Source organism: Stylophora pistillata, unplaced genomic scaffold (genome assembly GCF_964205215.1).
Source record: "Stylophora pistillata unplaced genomic scaffold, jaStyPist1.2 SCAFFOLD_132, whole genome shotgun sequence".
Taxonomy (NCBI): domain Eukaryota; kingdom Metazoa; phylum Cnidaria; class Anthozoa; order Scleractinia; family Pocilloporidae; genus Stylophora; species Stylophora pistillata.
The window spans coordinates 41416-64858 of NW_028290810.1; the positions used below are offsets into that span (position 1 = coordinate 41416).

General features: G+C 37.1%; 3 protein-coding genes and 1 pseudogene across 9 annotated transcripts; 2 read left to right on the top strand and 2 right to left on the bottom strand.

Annotated features, from left to right (window-relative positions):
• Positions 1–452: 452 nt before the first annotated feature.
• LOC148715911 (uncharacterized) lies at positions 453–11314 on the top strand. 7 transcript variants are annotated; one of them, XM_088746243.1, is made up of 10 exons: positions 453–1232; positions 1424–1487; positions 1665–1787; positions 2601–2966; positions 3076–3130; positions 7343–7546; positions 8348–8529; positions 8990–9103; positions 9488–9676; positions 10165–11314. In XM_088746243.1, the coding sequence occupies exons 1-4, from the start codon at positions 1136–1138 to the stop codon at positions 2635–2637; spliced, it is 321 nt and encodes a 106-aa protein (XP_088602369.1). In that variant the 5' UTR covers positions 453–1135; the 3' UTR covers positions 2638–2966; positions 3076–3130; positions 7343–7546; positions 8348–8529; positions 8990–9103; positions 9488–9676; positions 10165–11314. The 7 variants fall into 7 exon arrangements, with proteins under 7 accessions (XP_088602369.1, XP_088602370.1, XP_088602368.1 ...); XM_088746244.1 differs by having other exon boundaries at positions 2601–2743; positions 3063–3130; XM_088746242.1 differs by having other exon boundaries at positions 2601–2743.
• Positions 3610–5575, top strand: LOC148715912 (uncharacterized). Its single transcript, XM_088746234.1, has 2 exons — positions 3610–3830; positions 4103–5575. Exons 1-2 carry the CDS (start codon positions 3720–3722, stop codon positions 4619–4621), a joined length of 630 nt encoding a protein of 209 aa, XP_088602360.1. The 5' UTR covers positions 3610–3719; the 3' UTR covers positions 4622–5575.
• LOC148715913 (separin-like) lies at positions 11124–15250 on the bottom strand. Its single transcript, XM_088746239.1, has 6 exons — positions 15133–15250; positions 14572–14717; positions 14017–14169; positions 13752–13919; positions 13209–13307; positions 11124–12191 (listed from the first exon to the last, which is right to left on the bottom strand). Exons 1-4 carry the CDS (start codon positions 15218–15220, stop codon positions 13839–13841), a joined length of 468 nt encoding a protein of 155 aa, XP_088602365.1. The 5' UTR covers positions 15221–15250; the 3' UTR covers positions 11124–12191; positions 13209–13307; positions 13752–13838.
• On the bottom strand, positions 15226–23321 carry LOC148715914 (uncharacterized; annotated as a pseudogene).
• Between the last annotated feature and the right edge of the window lie 122 nt (positions 23322–23443).

A 23443-nucleotide genomic window follows, 5' to 3' on the forward strand; every position in this document is an offset into this window, starting at 1 on the left:
TTTTTTGGAAAATAGTTCCGTACTTCGTGTATTTTGGCCAAGGCGAGGACTTCATGCTAACCACGGAACTGTCCGAAAAAGGGAAAAATCCCCACAACCGAGCAATCAAAAACAGCTAAAATGAAGCAATACCGCTTATTTTGATAAAGGAACCTTCAATTTCAAAATAAAATTTTGTTTCTTTCAAGTAACCAAGGCTAAATTCAGTTGGAAGGTGATTCGAATTTTTAACGCACAACCAATAAAAATAGCCCATTTTATTAGCCTGCCGACGCATAAACAAGCACGGTGACCCCATTTTTTTTTTACATTTTTTTAATGTTTATATCATGAATGTTAATCATACCAAGTTTCAAAAAACGTTTGATAGTAGAGCAATTTCAAGGGAATTACCTTAAGGCGATTCCCTTGTTTTGCACTGCGCAACCTTTTCTGCGCATAACATTGCGACATCCAAGATGGCGGCCGTTCTTCATGCTAGCGTGAGAAAAACAAACAAGGGCCGCTTTTGCAGAGCGAAAGCTTTTATTTGCAATAAGAATGCCGCAAATCGGCTGAAAGCTTCTGGTAATGCTCTGGTAAGACAAGAAAATGAAAAGAATGTGCGTGATCCGGAAGTCTGCAGTGGATTTCCACTTCGCGGCCGTCGAGTTGTGGAATTCAATGTCCCCCTGTGAGGCAGCTCTACAGCTCTTCGACTGCATAAAAGAACCGGTGTCTGGGTTAGGATCACTACTGTACATATCCTCTTCAAACTCTGAGTGTGGAGAGACAAATACCTGTCGTACAAACAAGACCCACCGTAGCACCGGAACAACGCGAGGGAGACCAATCTTTGATGTAAACACGAAGCTCGCTGCAGGTTTATTTACATTAAACGTGGCTAAAAATCTTGTTTTCCACCATCACAGCATCCATTTAACATCTAGCCAATTTGTTAATAAGTTGAATCGAAATATTTACAGGGATGCTACACGCAGGCATAGATCCTACCCACGTAAACGAGTAGTTATCATCCATCAATATACCATCACTTGGAGAGTCCACGCTGAAGGCTCGCGAGAGGGAAGTGGGGCTCCAAGTTGAAAAGTTGGCCAAGGAATCATGTCTGAAAAGTTTGGAAAGCGAAAGAAACATGTGGAAAGATGATAGTGAAAAGGAAAATGTGGAGATAGGAGCGTCATATGACATGGGATGGCAAAAAAGGGGAAAAGCCCACAACAGCCTGAGAGGTACACTGCAAATTCAACGTCTGAAAGAATTAAAAAGGGTGCATTTGGTTATGCATTTTCTTAGAAAGCTGCTGTTTTTTTCTCTGGATTGTTCTTTAGCTTACTGACAGTTTTGGTGTCAGCCAATGGTCAAAGTTAATGAACTAAATAATTAATAAATAAATAAAATATATCCTTACTTTCACCACTAGGTGTTGGCTCCATGGTTGGCCTAAAAACTGGCAAGGTGATTTGCTATGGTTCAAGGTCAAAGAAGTAATGTATAGAAATATATTTTGTCTACTAGCACCTTGTTGTAAACAACAAGAGCGATGTTTTTTTTTTTCAATTTGACCAAAAAAGTACAGAATCATTCAACATATGACAGCACCCATATTTGTCTCCTCTTGAAAGTGTTACCCAGGACCTTTACTCATAATGTCTTTTGTAAAGGTGTGCAACAAGTGAAACTGCCAACAGACAGTCGAAAAACTCTCGCATGCACAACTGCAGGCTCAACTGGGAAGGCTCGTCAAAAGCTATGGAAGCTGATGTTTGTGTTGATCTAGTCAAAAGGTAATTACTAACCAGGTAAGTAATAATAAAAATAAAAAATAAAATAACAATTATAATAATAGTTGTTAACATGTCAAATTCACAGCTCTATTGCTGCAAAGAGAGACTTGTGGAATCTACCTCAACTGGTAGAGCGCTGCACTAGTATCGCAGAGGTCAGTGGTTCGAGTCCCGTACAGGCCTGATTTTCTTTTTCAGGTCTGATTTTCGCTATTGCATAAATAGCGCTATCTACTGCGAGGATCGCACATCATACGTATCTAATACCGCAGTGCAAAATATATGAACTTCATATATTCATTGCATCTTATATGCTTATAACTTCAAAATCTCATTAAATCTTGAATTACCCCATTCTATGTTATTTTTTCACCCTTTCCAAGTATGAATTTCCGTTTTAGTGATATCAAACACATAAAAACAACCGAAAATAAGCGTAATATCGAGTGCATACTTCGACATCTGATGCCCGATATATTCTGTACGATTTCGTTCTTTGAGCGTGTGACGCCGTCACAGCCGTCACAGCCGTCACAGCCGTCACAGCCGTCACAACAGAGGGTAGACTGGGCTTGACTCACTCGTCAGACTGTTAAGGATACTCAAACGATTGACTGAACTTGACTCATTCATCAGACTGACTTTTAAGGATACTCAAAGGATTCATTTAGCCTAAGTCGAATTTGTTTACGAAGTACTTTGATTTCTTTGTTGCGAATTTTTTTAGTTACGGATGTGGTTACGTTGTGCGCGTATAAAAGCCTCGTTTAGCGTCGCTTTAGCTATTGTATGATTGTATTTCACCTGGATTAGGCTGGGTTGCACGAAAAATATATCTGGCATGGTATAAATCCACGGATGGGATGGCATTTGTCCGGAGAAGAAAGGAGTGCTGTTGAAGTTTCGGATGTGTGTTTTGTGGACAAGTCTCTTTTAAAATGGCAAATTTCCTTTGCGTAAGTTCTTGTTGAATGTTTCCGGAAATTTTGTTATAATTCCTTTTTGCACATAGAGCCGTTTAATACTGTTGAATTGCCAGTCAATAGTCGTTTAAATTTTCGCGAGCATTAGCGTGACCCCGCGTGAAACTGAATTAAATCTCGAAATGTACACCTCTGTTCGTTACCATCTAAATGTACAGCCGGTTAACCATTTGTTCGTTACCTTGTTTTTGTGAACGTAAGTCTTTCTCTATAATCTGTTATTTATTATTGTTTTTGTTGATAATTATTGGACACAACTCCTTTTAGTTGACTTTGTTTTTTAATTTGGAAGTTGTCGTTCTTAGGTCTCGTTTAGTGGCTTTGCAGTCGCCTTTAACGAAGTCCATGGACTTAATTCAGGTAAGTGGTACCATTCCAGTATGGGGCCCATGAATATAAATAAAAGCAATTATTTCCAAAAGGTAACTGTTATTTTTCGTCCTGTCGAGTTTGGAGTTTACAGCTACTCTATAATTTGAGCAGGTCGAGGGGACGCGAAGGTAGGTGGCGCATTACGGCTATTGGAATATAGTTTAAATTTTATTTGTATATAAGGCCCAAATCGGCCATTTCTTTCCATAATTAAGGTCGAGTGATAAAGCTATCTTTGAAATGTAAACTTTATTTGGCCTCTTTTATTTGTGATTTAAATTCTCTCCTAAATATCTCATTAATTTCTCGCAGTTGTGTCGGCCACCCTGCAGATGGCCACCAAAACTAAAAGGCGCTCATAGTTTTCGTGAAGATAATGAATGTAAAGTACTTGAATTAATTAGCATTAGAAAAAGCCCCGCTTGACTACATCATAGTTAATCGAGGAGACTGGTTAGGAAGGCCGGCGAACTTCAAAGGACCGGCTTATTGTCTACGATTTTAGGTTGAATTGCACCGTTACGTCATGATACGTCACGAGTACCGTGCATCGCTATCGTTGTCACAGTAAACAAACATGGCGTCTGGCATCGAAGACTTTACATTCGAAGAAGATTTCGATGCTATTATGGCAGTTTTAGAAGAAGATGAGAATTTGGAAGAACAGTTTCATGAAGCTGTACAGGAGGTGCGTGTTAAAAGCTAAAAGTTAGTCCTATTTAGTCATTTTATTCGCGGTTTGTTGCTAGAAAAAGCTCAGTGTAGTTGGCTTGAGATCGATCAGTGTTCGGTACTGTGTATCTGTTTCCAGAGCTCCAGAAGAAAAATTAGATTCTTTTGGATTCTTTTAGAATCGCTAAGGGTTTAAGAAGAGTTATAGTAGCAATATTGGTATAAACTGATTTCAAACTGTTGGCGATTTTATCAAGTTTGATCAACTAAATGTTCCTTACATTCTAGGTCCAAAGGCAAGACGTAGCTTGCAGTATATGTCAAAAAGTTTGTAAAAGTAAACGAGGTCTAAGCAGACACACGACTATTAAACACAAAGATAACAACCAAGATCCCGAACAAGATGTACAAGAGGAAAAATCAAGGCAAAGAATAGCATTTACAAGCGACGTTTTGAACGATCTGGTGAACAACCTGAAAACGACAATAAGCAAAAGAAAAGTGTTTACAAAAGCAATGCGAGATGAAATATCATCATTCCAGTTTAACATTTGCGAAGGATCGAAAGAGTTTGAAGAGATACGGACTATTTTTGATGGCTTTACGAAGAATGGAAACGCTGACAAGTTTTACTCCAAGTATTACGCGACCATATCGTTACATGCTACAAAATACTTCCCGAGTCTGTCCAGTAATTCAGCAACATTGTTATCAACTAAACTTGCTGATCGACTCCTGGCCTACTACAAAGAATCTCTTTCTCCTGTAAATGATAACGATGTTGAAAAGGCTTTAAAGGAAAAATAGATTGCTGGTCTACAATATCTAGGAGGCTATGTCTTGCAAAATCTGCACAATAAACACAGAGCATCTAAGAATTGGAAATCAACAGAAAGTCAACAGGCTACATCTTTATTAAATGCATGCAAAGAAGAATCAAAGACTATCACTGAATTGCAGAAACTTATCTCTTCCTTAAGCCGTGGAGGGCTGTGGAATCCAACGAAAAAAGCCCAGAAAATATTTTTGAGGGCAAAACATCATTTTAGAAACAATTGTAAAACTGACCATAGATCTATCAACATTGAAGCTGTAATTGAGAAATGTTGCAAAGATACAGATGTAGTTGCTTTCTTCAATGAAATTGTATCTGAATCCTCACTGGAGATTGATAGCAGAATTAGTAAAGATATGCTGTACAGTATTATCACCTTATATTTTCGTGTACGCTCATTTTCATTTGCAAGAGATGTAATTCAGAAGCACAAGATCAAACAGAAGCAGGTGAAAGCTAAGTCCCTGAGAAAGGAAATTAAAAGGGCAAGTGGAGGAAAGGATGATAGAGAACCCTAGAATCAAAGACAGCATAAAATGCATCAAATGGCAATTTTATTTATAGGGTCAATGTTCTGGTTTATGTTAGCAGAAGTCAGTCATCTAGATGTCAACAAATTATGTATACTTAAAATGTATGAGGTGGTTTGCAAACACCTTTGAAGCAATCAATGTATTTATTAATGTCAATGTTCTGGTTTACTTTAGCTTCTATAGAACACTAAAATTCTAACTTAGAAGTCAGCCCTATCTAGATGACAACAAGTTATGTACAATATTATATAATTATATATATATATATAAAGTGGTTTGCAAACATCTGTGAATCAATATTCAAGTCATTTACAAGACAATGTTGCAGTTGATAACATGGTGAATAATATTTGAGTTCAGTTCTGGTTGTTCAATCCCAGGACAAATAATGAAGGACTCTGTTAGTTTTCTGACCAATTCATTCAAGGTAACATTTCTCATTGATCTATAATACTTCGTATAAAGTATGTGGTCATCTGGTAGTAACGAACCTTAAACTAAAATGGTGAACCCAAGACTGTCATCGACCACCAACTCCAGTTGTGGTAAGCAAACAGAGGACTCATTTCACTTTCTGAAAACCATTCTGTCTTCTTTGGCCTGAGTACACCACTCTTGTATAATCTTCAATGACTGGGCTCTTTTACAGAATTCATGGAAGCTTTTATAGCAATGTCTCTTTTCAGTCAAAATATCAGAAACTTCGAAGTCTTCCTATCTCAAAGGCCTGGGAGTTGGTGGTTGTTTTTGAAAGCTCTTCTGTGGGGGGGAGGGAGGAAATTCAGTTTGAGGGGAATTAACAGTGTCTTTTTGAAAGGTCTCATTGGGAAGGAGAGCAGTTGTCCAAGGCACGACAAAGTTTTCTGTGGCAACTTCCTTCTCAATGCAAACTGAGGTGTCATATTCTCTTAAATTTTTCTTCTCCAAACTTCGGCCTTTTCTTTGTCATTTTCTCAGATACGGCTGAGAGATAAAGTTTAAGATATATGTCAACGTTTTTATCAAGAATTCAACTGAGTTACATAGTAGATTTCGCATGTTTTGGCGGGCCGTTTACTAATAAGCACACCGCGAAATCGCTGGAATTATACACACACACTTATTTCGATGTCATTTTCATGAAAATGCTTTTCACAAGTAAATACTTTGTCATTTTCGATCTTTCGTTGGAAGTTACTGTCCGTAACTCTGTATTTCTTGAGCTCATAGAGCCAATCTTCGCGCCATTTGCGATATGCTTCGTTCCGAGGTGCTGGAAGCTTCCATATTCCAATTCCCTTGGTTTTACGGCAAGTTCCACAGCCAACTACGGAACAGTTATCTCCAGGCATGTTTTTGAGTTAAAATCTATGCATTTTCAGTCAAGCAAACAGTAATAAAAATAATTTAAAGTCAAAACATTTCTCTATCAACCATTTTCGAACAACGCTGCATTGTATTGTGATGCACGGTAGTCGTGACGTCACGCACCAAAAAGTTGAACAATAACCTACCCCTTTGAAGTTCGCCGGCCTTCCTAACCAGTCCCCTCGATTAACTATGACTACATTAAGGGAAAAACTAGGTGATCAAAAGCTTCTTTTTCTAACGTGGGCTTTTAAAGATAATTTGAAACCACAATGAGTGGTAATAACGCGTTGTTTATTCGCAATCTTGCTCACTGTCCTCACTCTTGTGGTCGAGAACTGCTCCCGGTGGACGAAGCCCCTATGACTGCACTTGTTAAAGAGGAAAACTAGTTCTGCAAATACAAGTTTACACATTTGTATTTTGAAATATCACTTGTGGTGTTTATCCCTGCAGTTACCACGTACAATTCGTGCTATTATTTGTTTAATACACTACAATCCTCGGGGGGCCAAGTTGAATTCCTGGGCGAATTTGGTGTACTGTTGTACCCTCCTTCAGGCGTTACTTGGCAAAACCATTGCACTTCGGCTTTGTTAAGTATAGTTGTTTGGCCATTGCACTGACCGTGGCCGAGGACGCCCTATAAAAAAAGCAAAAAAAAGGAAACCGACTAATACTGAAAAGAATATGAATCTAGCAGCCATTTCGGGTCTATAGTTTCGTTTTAGATCCAAAATTCAAGAAGGAAGCTTTTTGTATCTTTATTTTGTAAATCCTTTGTAAAAATTAAGATGTGTTTCTTCTCCTCAGGATTAAGTGAGAAAAGAGTGACAAATGCTTTCTGGAATGGAGAGCTGGAAGCTGAACTAAGAGAAAGAAAGGCACTTGACATGTTCTGGATGATGTTTGTTGATGCTGACAGAGAGGCAATCATGGCTCACATTGACAAGCTTAGAGCCCAGGCAAATTATTCACATCCTCGTGGAGACTGCACTGAAGACTGTAATGCTAGAGGTGATGAATGGCAATGTAAACTGTTCCCTCTTTTTGCAGTTGTTTTTTTCCCAAACCTTTATTTTGCATGAAATGTAGTTTCCTATTAATGCTGAAACCAGAGGAGCCAATAGCAGATTGGATTGGAGGATTTTCTAAGTCATTTATAAATACAATCTGTGATTAGGAATGACTCTTTCATTATTGTTTTGAAAGGATGTGGTAAGCTTTGGGTTGCAGACAGGTAGTGGAAGTTGATGTTCGCACATTGTATGATGAAGAGAAAGGTGCAAGCCCTAATGTTTATTTTCTGATTCATATCATTAAGAGTTGAAATCCTTGTTTTCACTCATCCACCTTCAATATTTTTGAGAAAGGTCAACAAAAAGTGTTTTACATTACTCTCTGGGGATTTGATTATCATATTTTTTTCTCTTCTTTAAGCTTTTTCACTTTTCTTTTAAAAGAAAATACATCACATTCATAGTTTAAAATTTGTTGTAAATTACTATGTTCACTTTCTTATTGAACTGCATTTGTTTTGTTGCTATTTAAAAATAACAATAAATTTCATAGATGCATAAAATTTTGAAGGACCAGTGTGAAAAAAATCTGATGGGGTCAGGGTTTGGATGAATCAGTTTGGACTCTAATGGATTCTGATATTATGAATGTGCTTCCACTGAATGTGATTTCAGTTATGTTCGCTATGGAGCCCTTATATTTGAGAATGGCACACTTTTTAAAACATTTGACAATTTGATAATAATCATTTGGTCATTACTGTCGAATCTCCTTTTTTTTTTAACATTTTTTCATTAGAATGTTATCAATGGACTTCCCCTGGTAAATTATCCTGATGTCTGCACTGCTGCCCATGTCCATGGAATGGCATTTTGCCAGGAACATTTAGATTTTCTTTCCTCCAGGCATCCAAGTATTCCTTCTGATATTAGAGGCTTTTTAAAACATTGTGGTGTTTTAGGATGCAAGTGCTGTTGAAGGTAAGTGGTGATTTACATTCGGATGTTTACGATTCATTTCTTCATGTCATCAACTTCGCATGAAGGATGAATAGATGTTCCTTAATTTTCTTGTGCAACCATTTTCATCTTTTCCTGCTATACCAAATGAAAAATCAAAAATATGTTTCGATAAAAGATCCGACATGTTACCCTTTTGATATGTGGGTTGCCAGACAGTGCAAATAATTGCACTTGCTAACTGATAGAAGAGGTTGAGTATCAGATGACTCAAGTTGAAGGTTTCCCAAAGTATTTGTGTGAGCAATCTTCTTAGCTAGAGGGTCATGTTGATATTGGTCAGTACATGTTATTTCACTCATGTCTGGTAATTGCTGTATGCAATTTCAATTCTGGGCAGTGCTTTTTAGCACTACTTCCTTCCAGTTAAAATGCGAGCACTCACTTATTCATATACTTATTCGTATTTTTTACTTCTCAGTTGCCGACAATATCACCCTAACCACTGATGAAACTAAAAAGGTAGAATCTGTGGTAGACTCCATTTTGGATACTGCAAGTACACCTGTAGGTCAATCAGCAGTGTTATCCCAAGGTAAACCTATCCCCTAGGCCCTCCATAAGTTTGCCTATTCATTTCCAATTGTGCATATTTAACTTTTTGTACAGCTGAAATGTTTCTGAAATTGTAAAGGCATCACCCATGACAAGTTTGAAAGCAATGCAGCTTTAATTGAAAAAATTTTGTTTTTAGTGTGTCGTTTTTAAGTGCACGACTCCTGTTATCTTTGACTTCTCCCTGAGCCTGTTGATGTCAAACATATTCCACATTGTAGGTTAAGGGCTGCATAATGGTTTTGAAATCGTATAAATAGGTTTGCCTTTTTGTGATATGCTACCATACCATGTTTCATTAGCTTTTAGTTACATTTGAAGTGCCAAAAGAAAAAAAACTCATTTTTTCTCGCTCACACAACAGGAAATGAAGAGATTTTATCTCAACCTACCTCGGCTGCATTACTAGCTGACTGTGCAGAGGAAACACCAACATCTTGTAATAAAGAAACTGGTGAAAAAAAACGCCTGCAGAAATGGTCCCGTGGACATTTTTTTATTGTTCGAGGCAGTGGATTTATTGACAAATGGAATCCCCTTTTCCTGAACCTTGGTTAATCTTCTTTCACTATATATATATATATAGCTGTTTTGAAATGTTGCACTTTCCGCTTACATATATATGTATGATTTAAGTCATGTTTCCCCGGACAATTTTCTTTTTAATGATAATATCACCTTTTGCAGGTGCAGATCGATTGTCAAGTTAAAGATAAATAGACGCAAACAGTATCACATTAAAAATGTTGCTACTGCTTTGACTTAATTTGCAGAGTTGATTTGATTCATCTTTGAGCCAGTCAAGCAGAGTTTGCATTTTATGTACTTTAACTCAGGTGTACATTTCTCTTACCTGTACTTATACAGTTAAACATGTAAAATTGGACCTCAGTGTAGGTTTAGCCATGCCTATGATTATTGAAATGAGTCATGAGAATTTTGTTATCTAATATGCTAGACTCTCCATTAAGTTAAACCAGAGGTATCAATTTTATTTAATGTTTTCTTATGAAGGGTTATATATTTATTTCATGCCAACAGGTCGGAGAGTCCATCACAAGCATTTTTGATAATAATTAATTGGCTCTTAATCGTTTTGAAGGCCTTATCACCATCTTCTTGGGGTGATATATACTTGGCATACAACATGTGTCACGTTGATGGCATGAAAGCTGCGTCCAAACCATTGCCACTTAACCACCACCATTTGACAAAATGTGGTCTGGAATAAACAAACTCATAGATAGTTTGCACCTCAAGAACTATAGAGATCCACAGTGCAAGACAAAGTACAATCCAGCCCAACTGAAGGAGGAGTTACCAAATGTTAACACTATGGCAGCAGAGCAGACCTTTGTTTGGCTTTCCCGTTTCTGTAATCATATGTGATTCAACATGTATATTCACTTCTATATTATGCAAACCTCATTACACTTTGCCTTTTCCTTAAAACATGTCTTTTGACAACCAGTTTAATAAGAAAGCTCTGTAAAGATGAGGCAAATTGAAAGCTAATGAAGGAACCAAACTACTATATTGCTAATAGCCCAGTTTCCCTTCATTCTCAAACATGACAAACAGTGATTATCAATAGATAGTTAGGAGAAAAGGTTGTGTGGATGAATGAAGTAATCATACAAGAGAAAAGAATGCCTTAATCTACTTGTTCTGTGGTAATTTAGAGATAATTTTGGTGAATTGGTATGTGATCGGTATTCACGGGTTTAAAGTGCAATCTTGAGATAAATCCATCTCTCTTATCCCCTTCCACTGCACTCACCATGGATCCTCTTTTGGGACTCTCGTCAACTTTAGACACTTCAAGTGGAAGAACCTGTTTCCTGGACACTGTTGGGAAGGAGCAGTGCACCAAATAATCAAATAGTTTTGGTGGCAATGATTCTTATTATTACTCAGCTCGCGTTTCTACGTAGCTGCCACTTTGCTTAGTATCTGCATGTTATGACCTTGCCTGATTTAACTATGAATCCCACTTGCCATTGTGTGGAAAACAACATTTATTGTCATCATTTATTGTAGACTCATTTCTGCTTTTATATTCCAAATAATGAATATCAGACAAGAAGTTCTGTTAAAGACGAATTGATGTTAAATATTTATTCTTACTTAGATAATGCCATGTACTACTTATGCAAGTACCTAATAAAGTTGTTATTGTTGTTGTATAAAATTTCATCAAAATATTATTCCTTATGATGTCATTTTTCTCCTGCACTAATGATTTTTTATCCGTGTTTTTACAGTTTAGTAAGGGACCTTTCATAGGTATAGCCTCGCGGTTCACTTTTTCAAATCTGTTGCGTGTATCATAGGTTTGAGCAGATATGTAGTTGAATAAAATGTTATTAATATCCGACAGTTTTAAAAAGTTATGTTTGCCATAAGATCATACAAAGACTGGGGACTGGGGCGATAAACATAACCCAGGGTGCACGTAGGATTAAAATCTTCCTAAACTTTGAGAACGTAAATAAAGAAATAAATAAAAAACATGAAATAATAAAATACGTCTATATATATATATTATGTGGCAGTTAAAACGTCTGGATGCCAGAACTCATATACACGAAAGCTGGGCGCCTAGGACGTGGCCAGCTAACAAGTTTAGAATTTACATATGTACCCCCCCCCCCCCAAAAAAGAAAAACTTATAGAAAATGATAAAAAAAAAAAACTTCTAAAAAAAAAAGCCCTAGTGGCTAGTTCCTAATGTCTTAAAAACTCAACAAAATAACATATGGCTAAGATGAAGTCTTCAACTCATGACTTTCAAAGATCTTGAGTGAACTGCTGACTACAGACTTCTGCATTCTACCTAACACTGCTGTACTCCTTTCTGATCCAACAAGCTCCCTGACGCTCTTCTTGAGGTCTTTCGAGTACCCTCCCAGGATATCGATGATTATGTTGTACTGAACGATATTAAAACCCGGGTACTGTCTCTTGAGCTCTGGAAGAAGCGGGCGTACTTCATGATCTTCTCCTCGTCTTTGTGGTCCATGGGCAGCTCATCTCCAGTAGTGTTACCGTCTTGCGCGCCTTGTCCACTAATTATATTGATAATAATATATTGTTATTATCATTATTATTATTATTAATATTATTATTATAAAAGTTTCGATAGCTTTTTATCTTACGTGAAAAAATTGTCCGTTAATGCAACAAAATGGAGTCGCTTGTTGGTCAGGACCCACGCTCGTTAGTCTTTATAGCGGAGCTCGCAGCGAAGCACGTCATCATAAAAATGGTAGTAACATATAAAGCCGAAAAATTGTGACTTATAACTGTACGGACGTCTGTACAAGGTGTTACTTGCATATTAGTTCGATTTGAAAAGTTGATTTCGACCTAAAAGTTAACGAGCCTTTCGAGAAAACGAGCCGCTGGAAGCTTTATCAAATTTTTAGAACTTGCGTGGCTTAAGCAAAGTGGGTGCTTATTTGAAGAGGGTTAGGGTGAGGAATGTTGGGAGCTTATTGCAGTGATAAAGGACTAATCGAGGGTGCCGACTGTCACAACCAAATACTGTCACGATTAAACAATATTGTAAAAGAGCTTAGTCTTTTCTTCACAATTATTCTTGTCAACTTCTAAGCTACTCTAAAGGGCTATAGGATAAGTCATGGTACTGATAAAGGATAAATTTCGACATGTTACAACCTGTCAAGGTGTGTAAAGTCCTTACGACTTAATATATCGATCTAGCCACGCCTAAAAGTGGAGCTCGCAGTTTTATTATTTTGTGTACGTCTCAAAGGCAATTGACGATGATAAACCAATAGAGTGCAATTTTATCAAACACCAAATAATCAAAACAAAAATAATCACAACAGCTTATTGCAATAGAGGTTGAGAAGAAAAAAACCAGAGGGTTGCTATGTCTAGCAAACACAAGTGGACTAAATTACAATTTAGTTAATGTAAGTAGTTGCTAAATCTGACTTTAGCCCTTCATTAGAGTGAAGAGTTAGCCCTATGCTTTGACAAAAGCAGTGAAATTCCAACTTACTTTAGACACTTGATTATGAATTCTTTTATTGGAACAAAAATTTTCTTGTTCTTACTTTTTCAAAAGAAGGTAAGGTAGCATCCATGGCAGTAATTTCAATCAGTGCTTCAGCAGTTTCTTTTCTTGACAAGCAAAATGACGAATCTATGAGGACCTACAACAAACAAAGGACACTTACTAATAAAAATATTAATAATGACAATGGGATTTAGCTGGCGGCATTCCATGAGGTGGTTCTTCTTGTCCACTGGTTTAAAGTGAAACGTTGAAATGTTGGTTTTTGTGGAGGGAGGAAAACCAAGGAACCTGTATAAAAACCCTTGGAGCAAGGACATACCGACCCACATACCACATATGACACCAGGTCTGGGAATTGAACCTGTGGAACAGCAGGGAGGTGAGTGCTCTTGCCACTCAACCATCCCTAGTTTCCATTCGGTTACTATGCAAGGTTTTGCTACTTCAATTGTCATCTTTGGGTCAAGCACCAAAGAAGATGGCACAGAAATCATAACAAAGATTGATGGACAAAACATTTTTCATACAATCTGCCATCCTTATAACTCGGGAAACTCTGATTGATTCATGCACAACATACTTCAAGCAAATGATTATCAAATCGGCATCCACACAGGATTGAAACTTTCTCTTCCAACTCTCTGGCTAAGGATGCTATTGATTCACATTACTCTTCATCAATAGGCTGACCAAGAGGAACTCCTCTCCATCTTCCAAGCCAAGAACCTTCAAGTTTCTCCAAAAGGTTCTAAAGAAATGACCATAATTATTACAATTTAGACTTTCAGTCATGTCATAGGAGAGGATACACATTCATCGCTCGTGAGAGTTGAAATGCTGATCACCTTCATTCTCCTGTCAAGCCTTGTCCTTAGTGTCCACCACTCGGTTGTGTTGTTAATATTCATGCTTTTGATGCTGTCATTCATTATGTCTATAAATTCCTCCAATACACTAGACTGGAACAGCTTTGAAAGATCCATAACAATTTTGTCTCCCTTTACAAAATAAATTGTTTCAGTCAATAGTTAATTAGGTTAATTTACTACACCAACCCTGTTCTTGTGCTTTTATCATTACTTACAGACTTTCTAGTGGTTAAATGAGAAATTATCTACTAGTAAGCTCAGGTTACCCCCACTGTTTTGTCAGATATCCAGACAGTTTGCTCAGATGTATTTCTAGTGATCTTCTAGAATAAAGAGGTATTGTGAGAATTCAGTGTTTTACCCAAAAACCCCTCATGGTGACCTTGGACAAAGCTTACACCTGCACTACAGAATCTCAACTGACTGTAAGCTACTACCTCCTCCAACGTAGAGGTTTGAGGTCCACTCTCCCTAAATACAACAACAGAGTAACCGCAATATAACCAAGTTGTTACAAACACATCGACATACAGTGCAATCCTTGTTCTGTGCTTCTCCAGATGTTGTGTTAATCTTAACCACAGCAGGATCACAGTCAGCCCTTATCCTGCAGATCAGCAGTTCTCTGTCCTTGCTTACTGGATGTGTGAAGGTTTCCAAAGTGCAAACAGTCCACTCTAGAAAACAATAATTCTAATTTCTTACCTTGTCAATATCACACTATAGGACTATTGCCAAATTCATTATTTGCTCAACGTAATAAATTAAATTTCAGTTCTACTTGTCAAAGGAACTAAAAATTTATGGCAAATGTAATCATCTATGTGTAGCATGAGCTGAAGAATTGGGAAGAGTCAAATGATGTGGTCTGGTAACAAAAAGTTTTTGACAAAGTCATTTTGCTTAAAGAGTTATGTTAAATTAGTGACAATTACATTTCGCTAGAAAAAAATATTCTCCTGTTATAAGAGTCACATTGTTCTACAAACCAATCCTGAGAAAGTGGAACAGTTAAACACTTTCTTTGAAGCTGGTTTGGCTGCATAACACAGCTGAAAGCTCGCTATTGCTTGTAAAATAACTATAATGTACCTTTAAGCATGTTCTGCAATAGGGAAATTTCTTCAGGAGCGAAGAGACCTTGTTTGTATCTCTCAGTTGCACACAAGGAAAACTTCATGATGTTTCGAGTCTTGATCAGGGTGGCCAGTTTTTGGTGAGAAGTATTAGTTGAAGAGTCATCAAGTGACAAGGAGGAAAGACGTTCTGCAAGCTTCACCAGATCTCCTTTGTTTTCCTAACAGACAAAAAGGAAATAACAAAATAAAGAGAAATCTACTTGTAGATTTATTAAGTTCCCTGCTCTGGCATCCCATGTTCTAGTTCCCTGTTATGACATCCCATGTCTTACAGTAGTTCCCTGTTCTGGCATCCATGTTCTAGTTCCCTGTTCTGTAATCCCCTGTTCTGGCAGCCATGTTCTAGTTCCTTGTTTTCGCATTCCATGTAAAGGAGCAGATAAACTTTGAGTCACTTAGTGCCACAGTAATTGGGGATACCAGTAAACACGGACAGTTGTGTACCATGTCTAAGAGGTAAAAGCATCCAAATGAATTTCACAAGGTCACGAAAAATCTCCCTCTTTTGTATACATAACAAAAAGAAGTCTATCAAATGCAACAGTAGCTACAAGTACTCACAAGCAAAGGTGTTATCATATATACCAAAGGTTTAGAAAAATCCTTTGCTATTCTCCTAAAATAACAAAATCACAGGGATTGAATTGAAAATATCCCTGGTCACTAGTCAGTGAGGTCATCGTTAATTAATTTGAGTTGAAACTTCAACTTAAATTAACAAAAAGGACGTAAACTTTGCCATTATAGTATAGATGAGTGTTCTACAAACTAGTTCCAAGTTAAGCTTTAGAGGTAAACAATTCCCCTTTGAAATCTTCACCATAGGTAAGATATCTTGCTCTATGGGGACATAAGAAGTTGAAATGAAATTTGTTTATACATTTGCCGTAATTGCATAAAAAAAAAAAAAAAGAAAAAAATTTGAAAAATAACTGTTTTGCTGATTTGGACAAGGCAAATTTACCAATTACCAGTAGATTAATTCAATGTTGAATTCACATCAAGGGAATAAAACAAAAGAAATTAACCCTTCATTTTCAGCACAACTTCATGTTCAACAAACAATTTTTAATATCTTACTTTATTCTCTTTCCTGTTCTGGTAACAGCTTGATGTCTAAGAGTAACAGACAAGGACAGTTAATATTATCCTCAAACAATCAGTCTCATTCTATTCTGTTTGCCAAACGACAAACAAAAATTCCATTCGAAGTTGACACCATCATATACTTTCCCTCAATACACCTCAGAGAAATAGCAACAACCTTTGTTGTCCATTCGACCTTAAGGATATGACAAACCACAACTCTTCCTTTTAGACTTGGTAGTTGGTTTTGGTACTTATCCAGAATTCAAAGTAGTGCAAAGTAGCTGCATTCCAACTGGCGGTTACACTTTGCATTTCTACAAGATGCTTGATGGCACTTTTCTTGAACCTTTACATAATTAAGGACACAGCCATATTCTGACTGCCTTTTCCAGAGAAGCTAACAGTAAAGTTATTTCATGCTGTTACTCGTTTGTAACGCTCACTGTGATACACTGTTCCATTGATTTGGCATCGCTTAAAAGACCACACCTTTCCCCAACTTGGTAGTTCTCTTCTTAGTGCCTTCCATTCTGCTTCAGACAGGATCTCTGAATTAATGGCAACTTTTTCCAGTGCCCCGATCACAAAGATCCTCAGTTCAAACTCTTCAGTTTTGGACCTGGAACATCAAATTAATGATAATTAAGTGTTAAAAAGGGGTTAGATGGACACCACAACCTTACATCATGCACAGATATTTACTAAAACTCTTGCAAGCTTGTAATTATATTTATAGGATCAATGCATATGGGTTTGCTCAGAGCAATTTGTGTAATAGACATTTCCTTTTCAAAAAAGAGAAAATCCCAATGATATCTCTCTTGTAACTCTCTTGTTTAATGATTGTACTATCTGTGATAAAAAGTATTAATTGCACAGATTCTGAAACTTACCTTTTGTAGTGATTTTTTTGGGTGAGTTGAGAATACAGGTTTTGAGCTTCGAAACTGGAGAGCTCTGAAGCCAGCTCTGGCAACTTTTGCATCACAGAAACTCCATCCAGAATCAAAAGAAAATAAAACATTCCTGACCAGTTAAAAATTATACTTCATTAACTTAACATTTTCTCATTCTTATCTGCACGGATATAAACAATGATTATAATTACATGTACCTGTCCATCAATATTCTGTGTACCATGAAATAAATCACGGAAATCTCCATTAAGGTCTTCAAAGAAAAAACAAGAATGACTCCAAAGAGGCCCAAGATCTTCAACACAGTCTCTCAGATGTAACAGTTGATGAACATTATATGTCATAAACTGTGGACCTGCAAAGAGCATATGAAGGGCATTCATATTAACAAAGATTTAGTAATACATAGATAGGTAAAAACGAACGATATAAAAACCCGACGTTTCGGCGACTTCATGATGCCATTATCAAGGGTACAAATGAAAATAAAATTAACAAATGCAAGTTCAAGAGTTACAACTACTTAGAATTAGTTGTAACTCTTGAGCTCGCATTTGTTAATTTTATTTTCATTTGTACCCTTGATAATGGTGTCATGAAGTCGCCGAAACGTCGGGTTTTTATATCGTTTGTTTTTACCTGTTTATGAAGGGCATTCAACTTTTGTTAAACATGCTCATGAAAGTTTGTGTGTATTAAGTAGAAAGATATCTGTTTGAGGATATTCCCACTCAAGTCTAACACTCATCCGACTTAACTAAATTTCCAAGGTAACGATAGACAGCGAGAGAATAAAAAATGAAGCAGTCACAAAGCAACATGAGATCTCAGAAAAAAGTTCACAAAGGGAAATTTGCTCAAGATTTCTCAAATTTTGAGAACAAAAAGATTATCATAACATGCATGGAATGGAGCAACCTAACTGTGATATTACAAATACATACCATAGAGAGTAGATGCCTGTGCACAAAATAACTTAAGGCATGAAGCAGAGCTTTCCCTCTCCTGGAGAGAGATAGTTTCTTTCAACAGTCCGTATATTCCTCCAACTAAAAGCATCAGATGAAGAACATACATATCTGGCAGGTACTTCATCAGAAGTGGCACGGCATAGTACAGCAGGAAATTCTTTTTTCTGATGCTAAGGAAAATCAAGAGATTACAAGATACTGCATCAAAGATTCAATCAAATCAGTGTACAATTCTATGGGGTGCCATTACCGCCAAAATTATATTTTTAAAATTATTCAGCCTCTTTTTCATTAACCACTTACTTATACGAATTAACCATACTTGTCACAATATTATTTAGTCCATTTCAAAAATTATTCAGCCTTATTTTCATTAACCACCTACTTTTACGAATTAACCATGCTTGACACAATGTTATTCAGCCCATTTTGAAAATTATTCAGCCTTTTTATCATGGGGCTTGTTTTTAACTATATCCCAACATAACTTGCGGTATTATAAATATATCCCAGAGTTCTTTTCACACCCTTTTCGTTGCAATATGGCAGAAAGTACAGGGATTGCGGATGTTGCACGTTCGCTCTCCCAAGCTGCTACCAATTTAATAAGTCTAGCATCACAAGAGTTTCGAGCAACTAACACTACTTCTGATCTACCTCATGTTGATTGTTAGTTCTTTGGTTTCTTTCTCTGTTTTGCAGCCCTTGTGACGGTGAAATGTTTTGCTTGACTTGATGTTCCACGTGAAGTTGTGTTGCTTACAACTGGTGATGGCGCGTTGTGAACTTTTTGGTACGGAGAAAACGCTCGTTTCAACTCAGCTTGAGCTCGATTAGAAGTATTATTTGTTTCTCGAAGCTCTTGTGATGATTGTGGTGCTAGACTTATGAAATTGGTAGCAGCTTGGGAGAGAAAACGTGCAACATCCGCGATCCCTCTACTGTCGGCCATATTGCAACGAAAAGGACATGAAAAGAACTCTGGGATATATTTATAATCCTGCAAGTTATGTTGGGATATAATTTAAAACAGGCCCCATCAAAAAAAGGCTGAATAATTTTCAAAAAGGGGCTGAATAATATTGTGACAAGTATGGTTAATTTGTAAAAGTAAGTGGTTAATGAAAATAAGGCTGAATAATTTTTGAAATGGGCTAAATAATATTGTGGCAAGTATGGTTAATTCGTAAAAGTAAGTGGTTAATGAAAAAAAAGGCTGAATAATTTTAAAAATATAATTTTGGCGGTAATGGCACCCCATACAATTCTACACCTTAAGGAAATGTGTGTCATTTCTTTCAAATACACGAGTTTAATTTCTTGAAAGTTCTTCATTTAAGAAAGTTCAAACCTGATGCAAGGAGTCACAATTGAATTAATTTTAGTTGCCTAGGTGGATTCCCCCCTAAAGAAACCCCATTCATGTATATTCAAGTGCAAGGTGTAGTGAATGACATTGTTCAGCATTGAGACAAACTGTAGAGATGAAAACTGATATATAACACACACAACCCAGAGGCCCTTTACTAACCTTTCCAATCCTTCTTATCCATAATACTTCTTGGTGTTCTGGTTACCTCACTTATAGGTTTAATAGAAAGAAATTCTTTGTCAACTTCTTCAACTCTGTTCCCAATGAAATAGAGCTTGTCCTTGTTGTCCTGAGAGAACCAGCTATTTAACAACTGTTCCACTACACCTTCACACACACAATGCATGTAATCAATGGCAGTACCACGGATGATGTCAAATGTAGGAATTCCAAATGCCCAGGATAAACCAAGAACTCCCTCAATATCATAACTCTGGGGAGATAAAGGAGAATGAAAAAAACACTCAAGATGAGAAAGAAACCATTCCCTCTGTAATATTAGGGTGTACATGAAAATTCAATATACAATTTTTCATGTTCATCAACATTTGACAACATGGTGCAGTCGACTCTTATATGCTGCAAATACCAATCACCAGCAAATTGTAGTCAACTACAGTCTGATGAATTTAAAGAAGTCAGTTTTTAAACAAAATATGAACTTCAGAGTTTCTCTGTTCATGAAAATGACTAAAGAGACTAGTCCCATCAACTTTAAGGTTAGTTACATGCTCTGGAACAATTTAACAAGTGTTTACTTACTGTTTTGGCACCTTCCTTCCTCCTCCTCAGCACCTCGATGGCCTGCTCGTTGACCTCATTATGCCTTCTGACCTCACCATGACCACTGCTTGAGGAAGCATTGTAGGGATACATGTGGCACTGTCTGTTTCTGCCCTTCTTTCCAATGCCAATGACATGCTGACAGCCTTTCTCTTTACATTTAGAGCACCCACTGTACCCATTAAACTGTTTCATCTGCAGCCACAAGGCCTTTGCAGGGGAATCCAGTGTCACATCGAGCAATATACCTCTAACATTGACCACATCTCCATCCCCCACTGACACCTGCAATCCTGCAAAGCAATATATACTTTTACTTTATCATTCCTATGTAGGAATTAAATTTTGTCTCTGTTTCACACAACCTTGTAGGCTAGGGTGGCCAGAATTCAAGCTTGGTGGTTGAAAAAAAAAAAAAAAAAAAATCAAAAATTAAGTGATGAATTGAAAGTATTATCCGATAGCAAATTATTGTTTACTGTACACTATGTAGGATAAGCCGCACTCACAGATAAGCCGCACCCTGAGTCTGGCAACTCATACATGTATTTTGAGAAAAAGTTTATTGAAAAAAAAAAAGAAAAAGAAAAAGAAATCAAAAGTAAATTCTCGAGAATGATATTTTAAAATGTACTTTCTTGATTTATTTATTGTAAACCCATATAATCTCACTAACATTGGTTCTGAGAATTTAGTTCACATTCTCCTGGTATGGTTTTCTTGTCACCCAATTAAGATGGAAGTTGTTTACCTAAAATAATAACTACTTCAGAGTTTCATAATTTTTCAAGGCTACAACTCTACCTCTACCATGTGCTGGGTGTTTATTACCTGGATTATATAGAGTCCTCAGAGAAATAGCAATTGGCTGTAAGAATGTTGGAAAATGGGGTTTTCCTTTACCAAACCAAAGTCCTGCAAAAATGCGATTCATCCTGCTGAACCTGTCAATAAAATTGTAAAAGGACAGTGATAAAAATAATCTGTTTTAAACCTTATATTGTACTAAAATAATGACATGCATTGAAAGTAAACAAAAGGGCATCAACTTTGCCTGCATTTGCACCACAGCCACATAGACTTATGACTTGTACATATACCAAAAACTGTATGAATGTAAGTAATCTATTTTTCACCTCTGAAGCGGAGGAAGTTCATTGATCACTAGAAAAACTGGCCATACTCCATAACTTGATGATCGAATAAGTGCAACTCCATCAGTGTTTCCAAGGAGTGAAATATTGCTTGCACTTGCTGAGAAACCACCAGGTCCTAAATGCATATTGTACAGATTACCATCATAGACATCTTGGATTGAACTGCCATCAGAAGTTTCTCTTTTAAACCTGTACTTTAATTTTTCAAGTTGACCTGGACCTGTTTGACAAAAACAGTAAAGTTATGTCAAACCTACATGTACGTGATATATTTGGCTTACAGATTGTATTACATATTGTAGTGATAGCAAAACAATCATCAACATCATGTTGAAGCTGATTGCTTGTGATAAACAATTTTATGACACCTCAACAGATTCCCAGCACCAACATAAGCTGAAATTATAGCAAAAGTTGTCAGAGCACTTCAGTGGTTCTCAGGGATCTCCAGAAGTTCTGGCAACCGGCATAAATCACTGTCTACTTGTCCTGAGCACACAGGCTATTCTGGGAAAATATAAATACATTTCGGGGTTTCCACTTGACAAGACAGCAAGTTATCCCTGGCTACTTAAAAAATTTTTCTCTGACTAGTTCAAAGTTTTGAGAGAGCCCTGGGTTCTTAGAGTACTGCATACAACAGAAGTGTACAAAAGAATATAAAGAATATTGTATAACTTACGTGACAAAATTGTATGCAGCTGGTCTTCTATTGGAAGCTCAATGAAAAAAGACTTATCTGATAGAAGTCCACTGCATATCCTACAAACCTCACCATCCTTTGGTTTACCAACAGATATGTAGACTTGACATTTTGGATTAGGGCAACAAAAGTGCTTTTTCATAGGATGCTTCAGATATTGGATGTGGTCTTTGAATTGGCTCAATCCTTTTACTGCATTATTTTCCTTGGGACAGTGCAACTCAAGGAGGATAATGAGATCATTAGTGGCAACCATGGACAGTTTGTGTCGCATAATGAATGCCATTGTAAGAGCTAAACTTTCTCCAACTGTTATTCTGCTATCTTGATACAACAATTCATGTTCTATGCTTTCATCTTTTGTTTCTTCGACACCTGATGCCACTTTTTCCACTTCTATTTCCTCAATTAAACTAGCTAGTTCTTCTGCATATATGTAGGTATCTGGGACTTCCTCCTGCACAGCGTTACTCTCTTCAGGAAATTCTTCATTAGCTGGTATATCTTGCATCAAGCTGACAAATTCATCGAATTTGTGATCAGCAGCATTTTCAGAAATTAAGGAATTATTGCCATCTGATATCAAAAGAAAATTGTAAATAAAATTACTGAATGGCAGATATAGTCTAGGCCATCCTTTAGGTATACAAGAATGTTGGAGTCCTATATAATGATTATTCTTAAACTTTGACATTGATTCTATGGGTTTGCAAGCTAGATCAACAATTAAGCCATTACGTAAAAAACTGTGGAAAAATGTTTAGTTTTCCCAGCTTGTGACTTGAAAGAATAAAAAGGACGCTTACCAAGACAATATTGGTCCGAAAAACTACTGTCACTTTGAATCGTCTGCATACTTTCCAAAATTTCTGTTTCGCTTTGTAGCTCTGATGAGAACGTACTGCCGCGGCTATGATGATTACACGTTTTGTCTTGATCTTCAGAATCCCGTTGATGTGGTGATACCTCGTTGTAACACAACTCATCTTCTTGGTGGCTTTGAATTTTTCGTTTAAGTTTCTTTCTTCGCCAAATAGTTGAACGCGAAGGCTCGCCCTCGGCTTGAAATCTCCACTTTTTATAGCTTGGGCGCTCTGCATCCATGCTTAAGGAGAGAGTACGTGAAGCGCGAATGCGTGAGCAGCTTAGTAACCAAGCCTAGAATGTGACTGACAAAGACTGAAGACGAGTCCGGCTTCAAGCAGCTTGAAATTTGTGGCGGGAAGAGAACAATGCCAATATGCTGACGCCATGCTCAAAACGCAGGTAACA

Coding starts and splice junctions, on each gene's coding strand:
- LOC148715912 (XM_088746234.1), top strand. CDS start 3,720: ATGGCGTCTGGCATCGAAGACTTTACATTCGAAGAAGATTTCGATGCT. Junction 3,831..4,102: donor TTCATGAAGCTGTACAGGAG/GTGCGTGTTAAA, acceptor CTTACATTCTAG/GTCCAAAGGCAAGACGTAGC.
- LOC148715913 (XM_088746239.1), bottom strand. CDS start 15,220: ATGAAGTTTTCCTTGTGTGCAACTGAGAGATACAAACAAGGTCTCTTC. Junction 14,718..15,132: donor ATTGCAGAACATGCTTAAAG/GTACATTATAGT, acceptor ATTGTTTTCTAG/AGTGGACTGTTTGCACTTTG. Junction 13,920..14,016: donor GGCTTGACAGGAGAATGAAG/GTGATCAGCATT, acceptor TCATTTCTTTAG/AACCTTTTGGAGAAACTTGA.
- LOC148715911 (XM_088746240.1), top strand. CDS start 1,136: ATGTGGAAAGATGATAGTGAAAAGGAAAATGTGGAGATAGGAGCGTCA. Junction 1,233..1,423: donor AGCCCACAACAGCCTGAGAG/GTACACTGCAAA, acceptor TTTCACCACTAG/GTGTTGGCTCCATGGTTGGC. Junction 1,488..1,664: donor TATGGTTCAAGGTCAAAGAA/GTAATGTATAGA, acceptor TCTTTTGTAAAG/GTGTGCAACAAGTGAAACTG.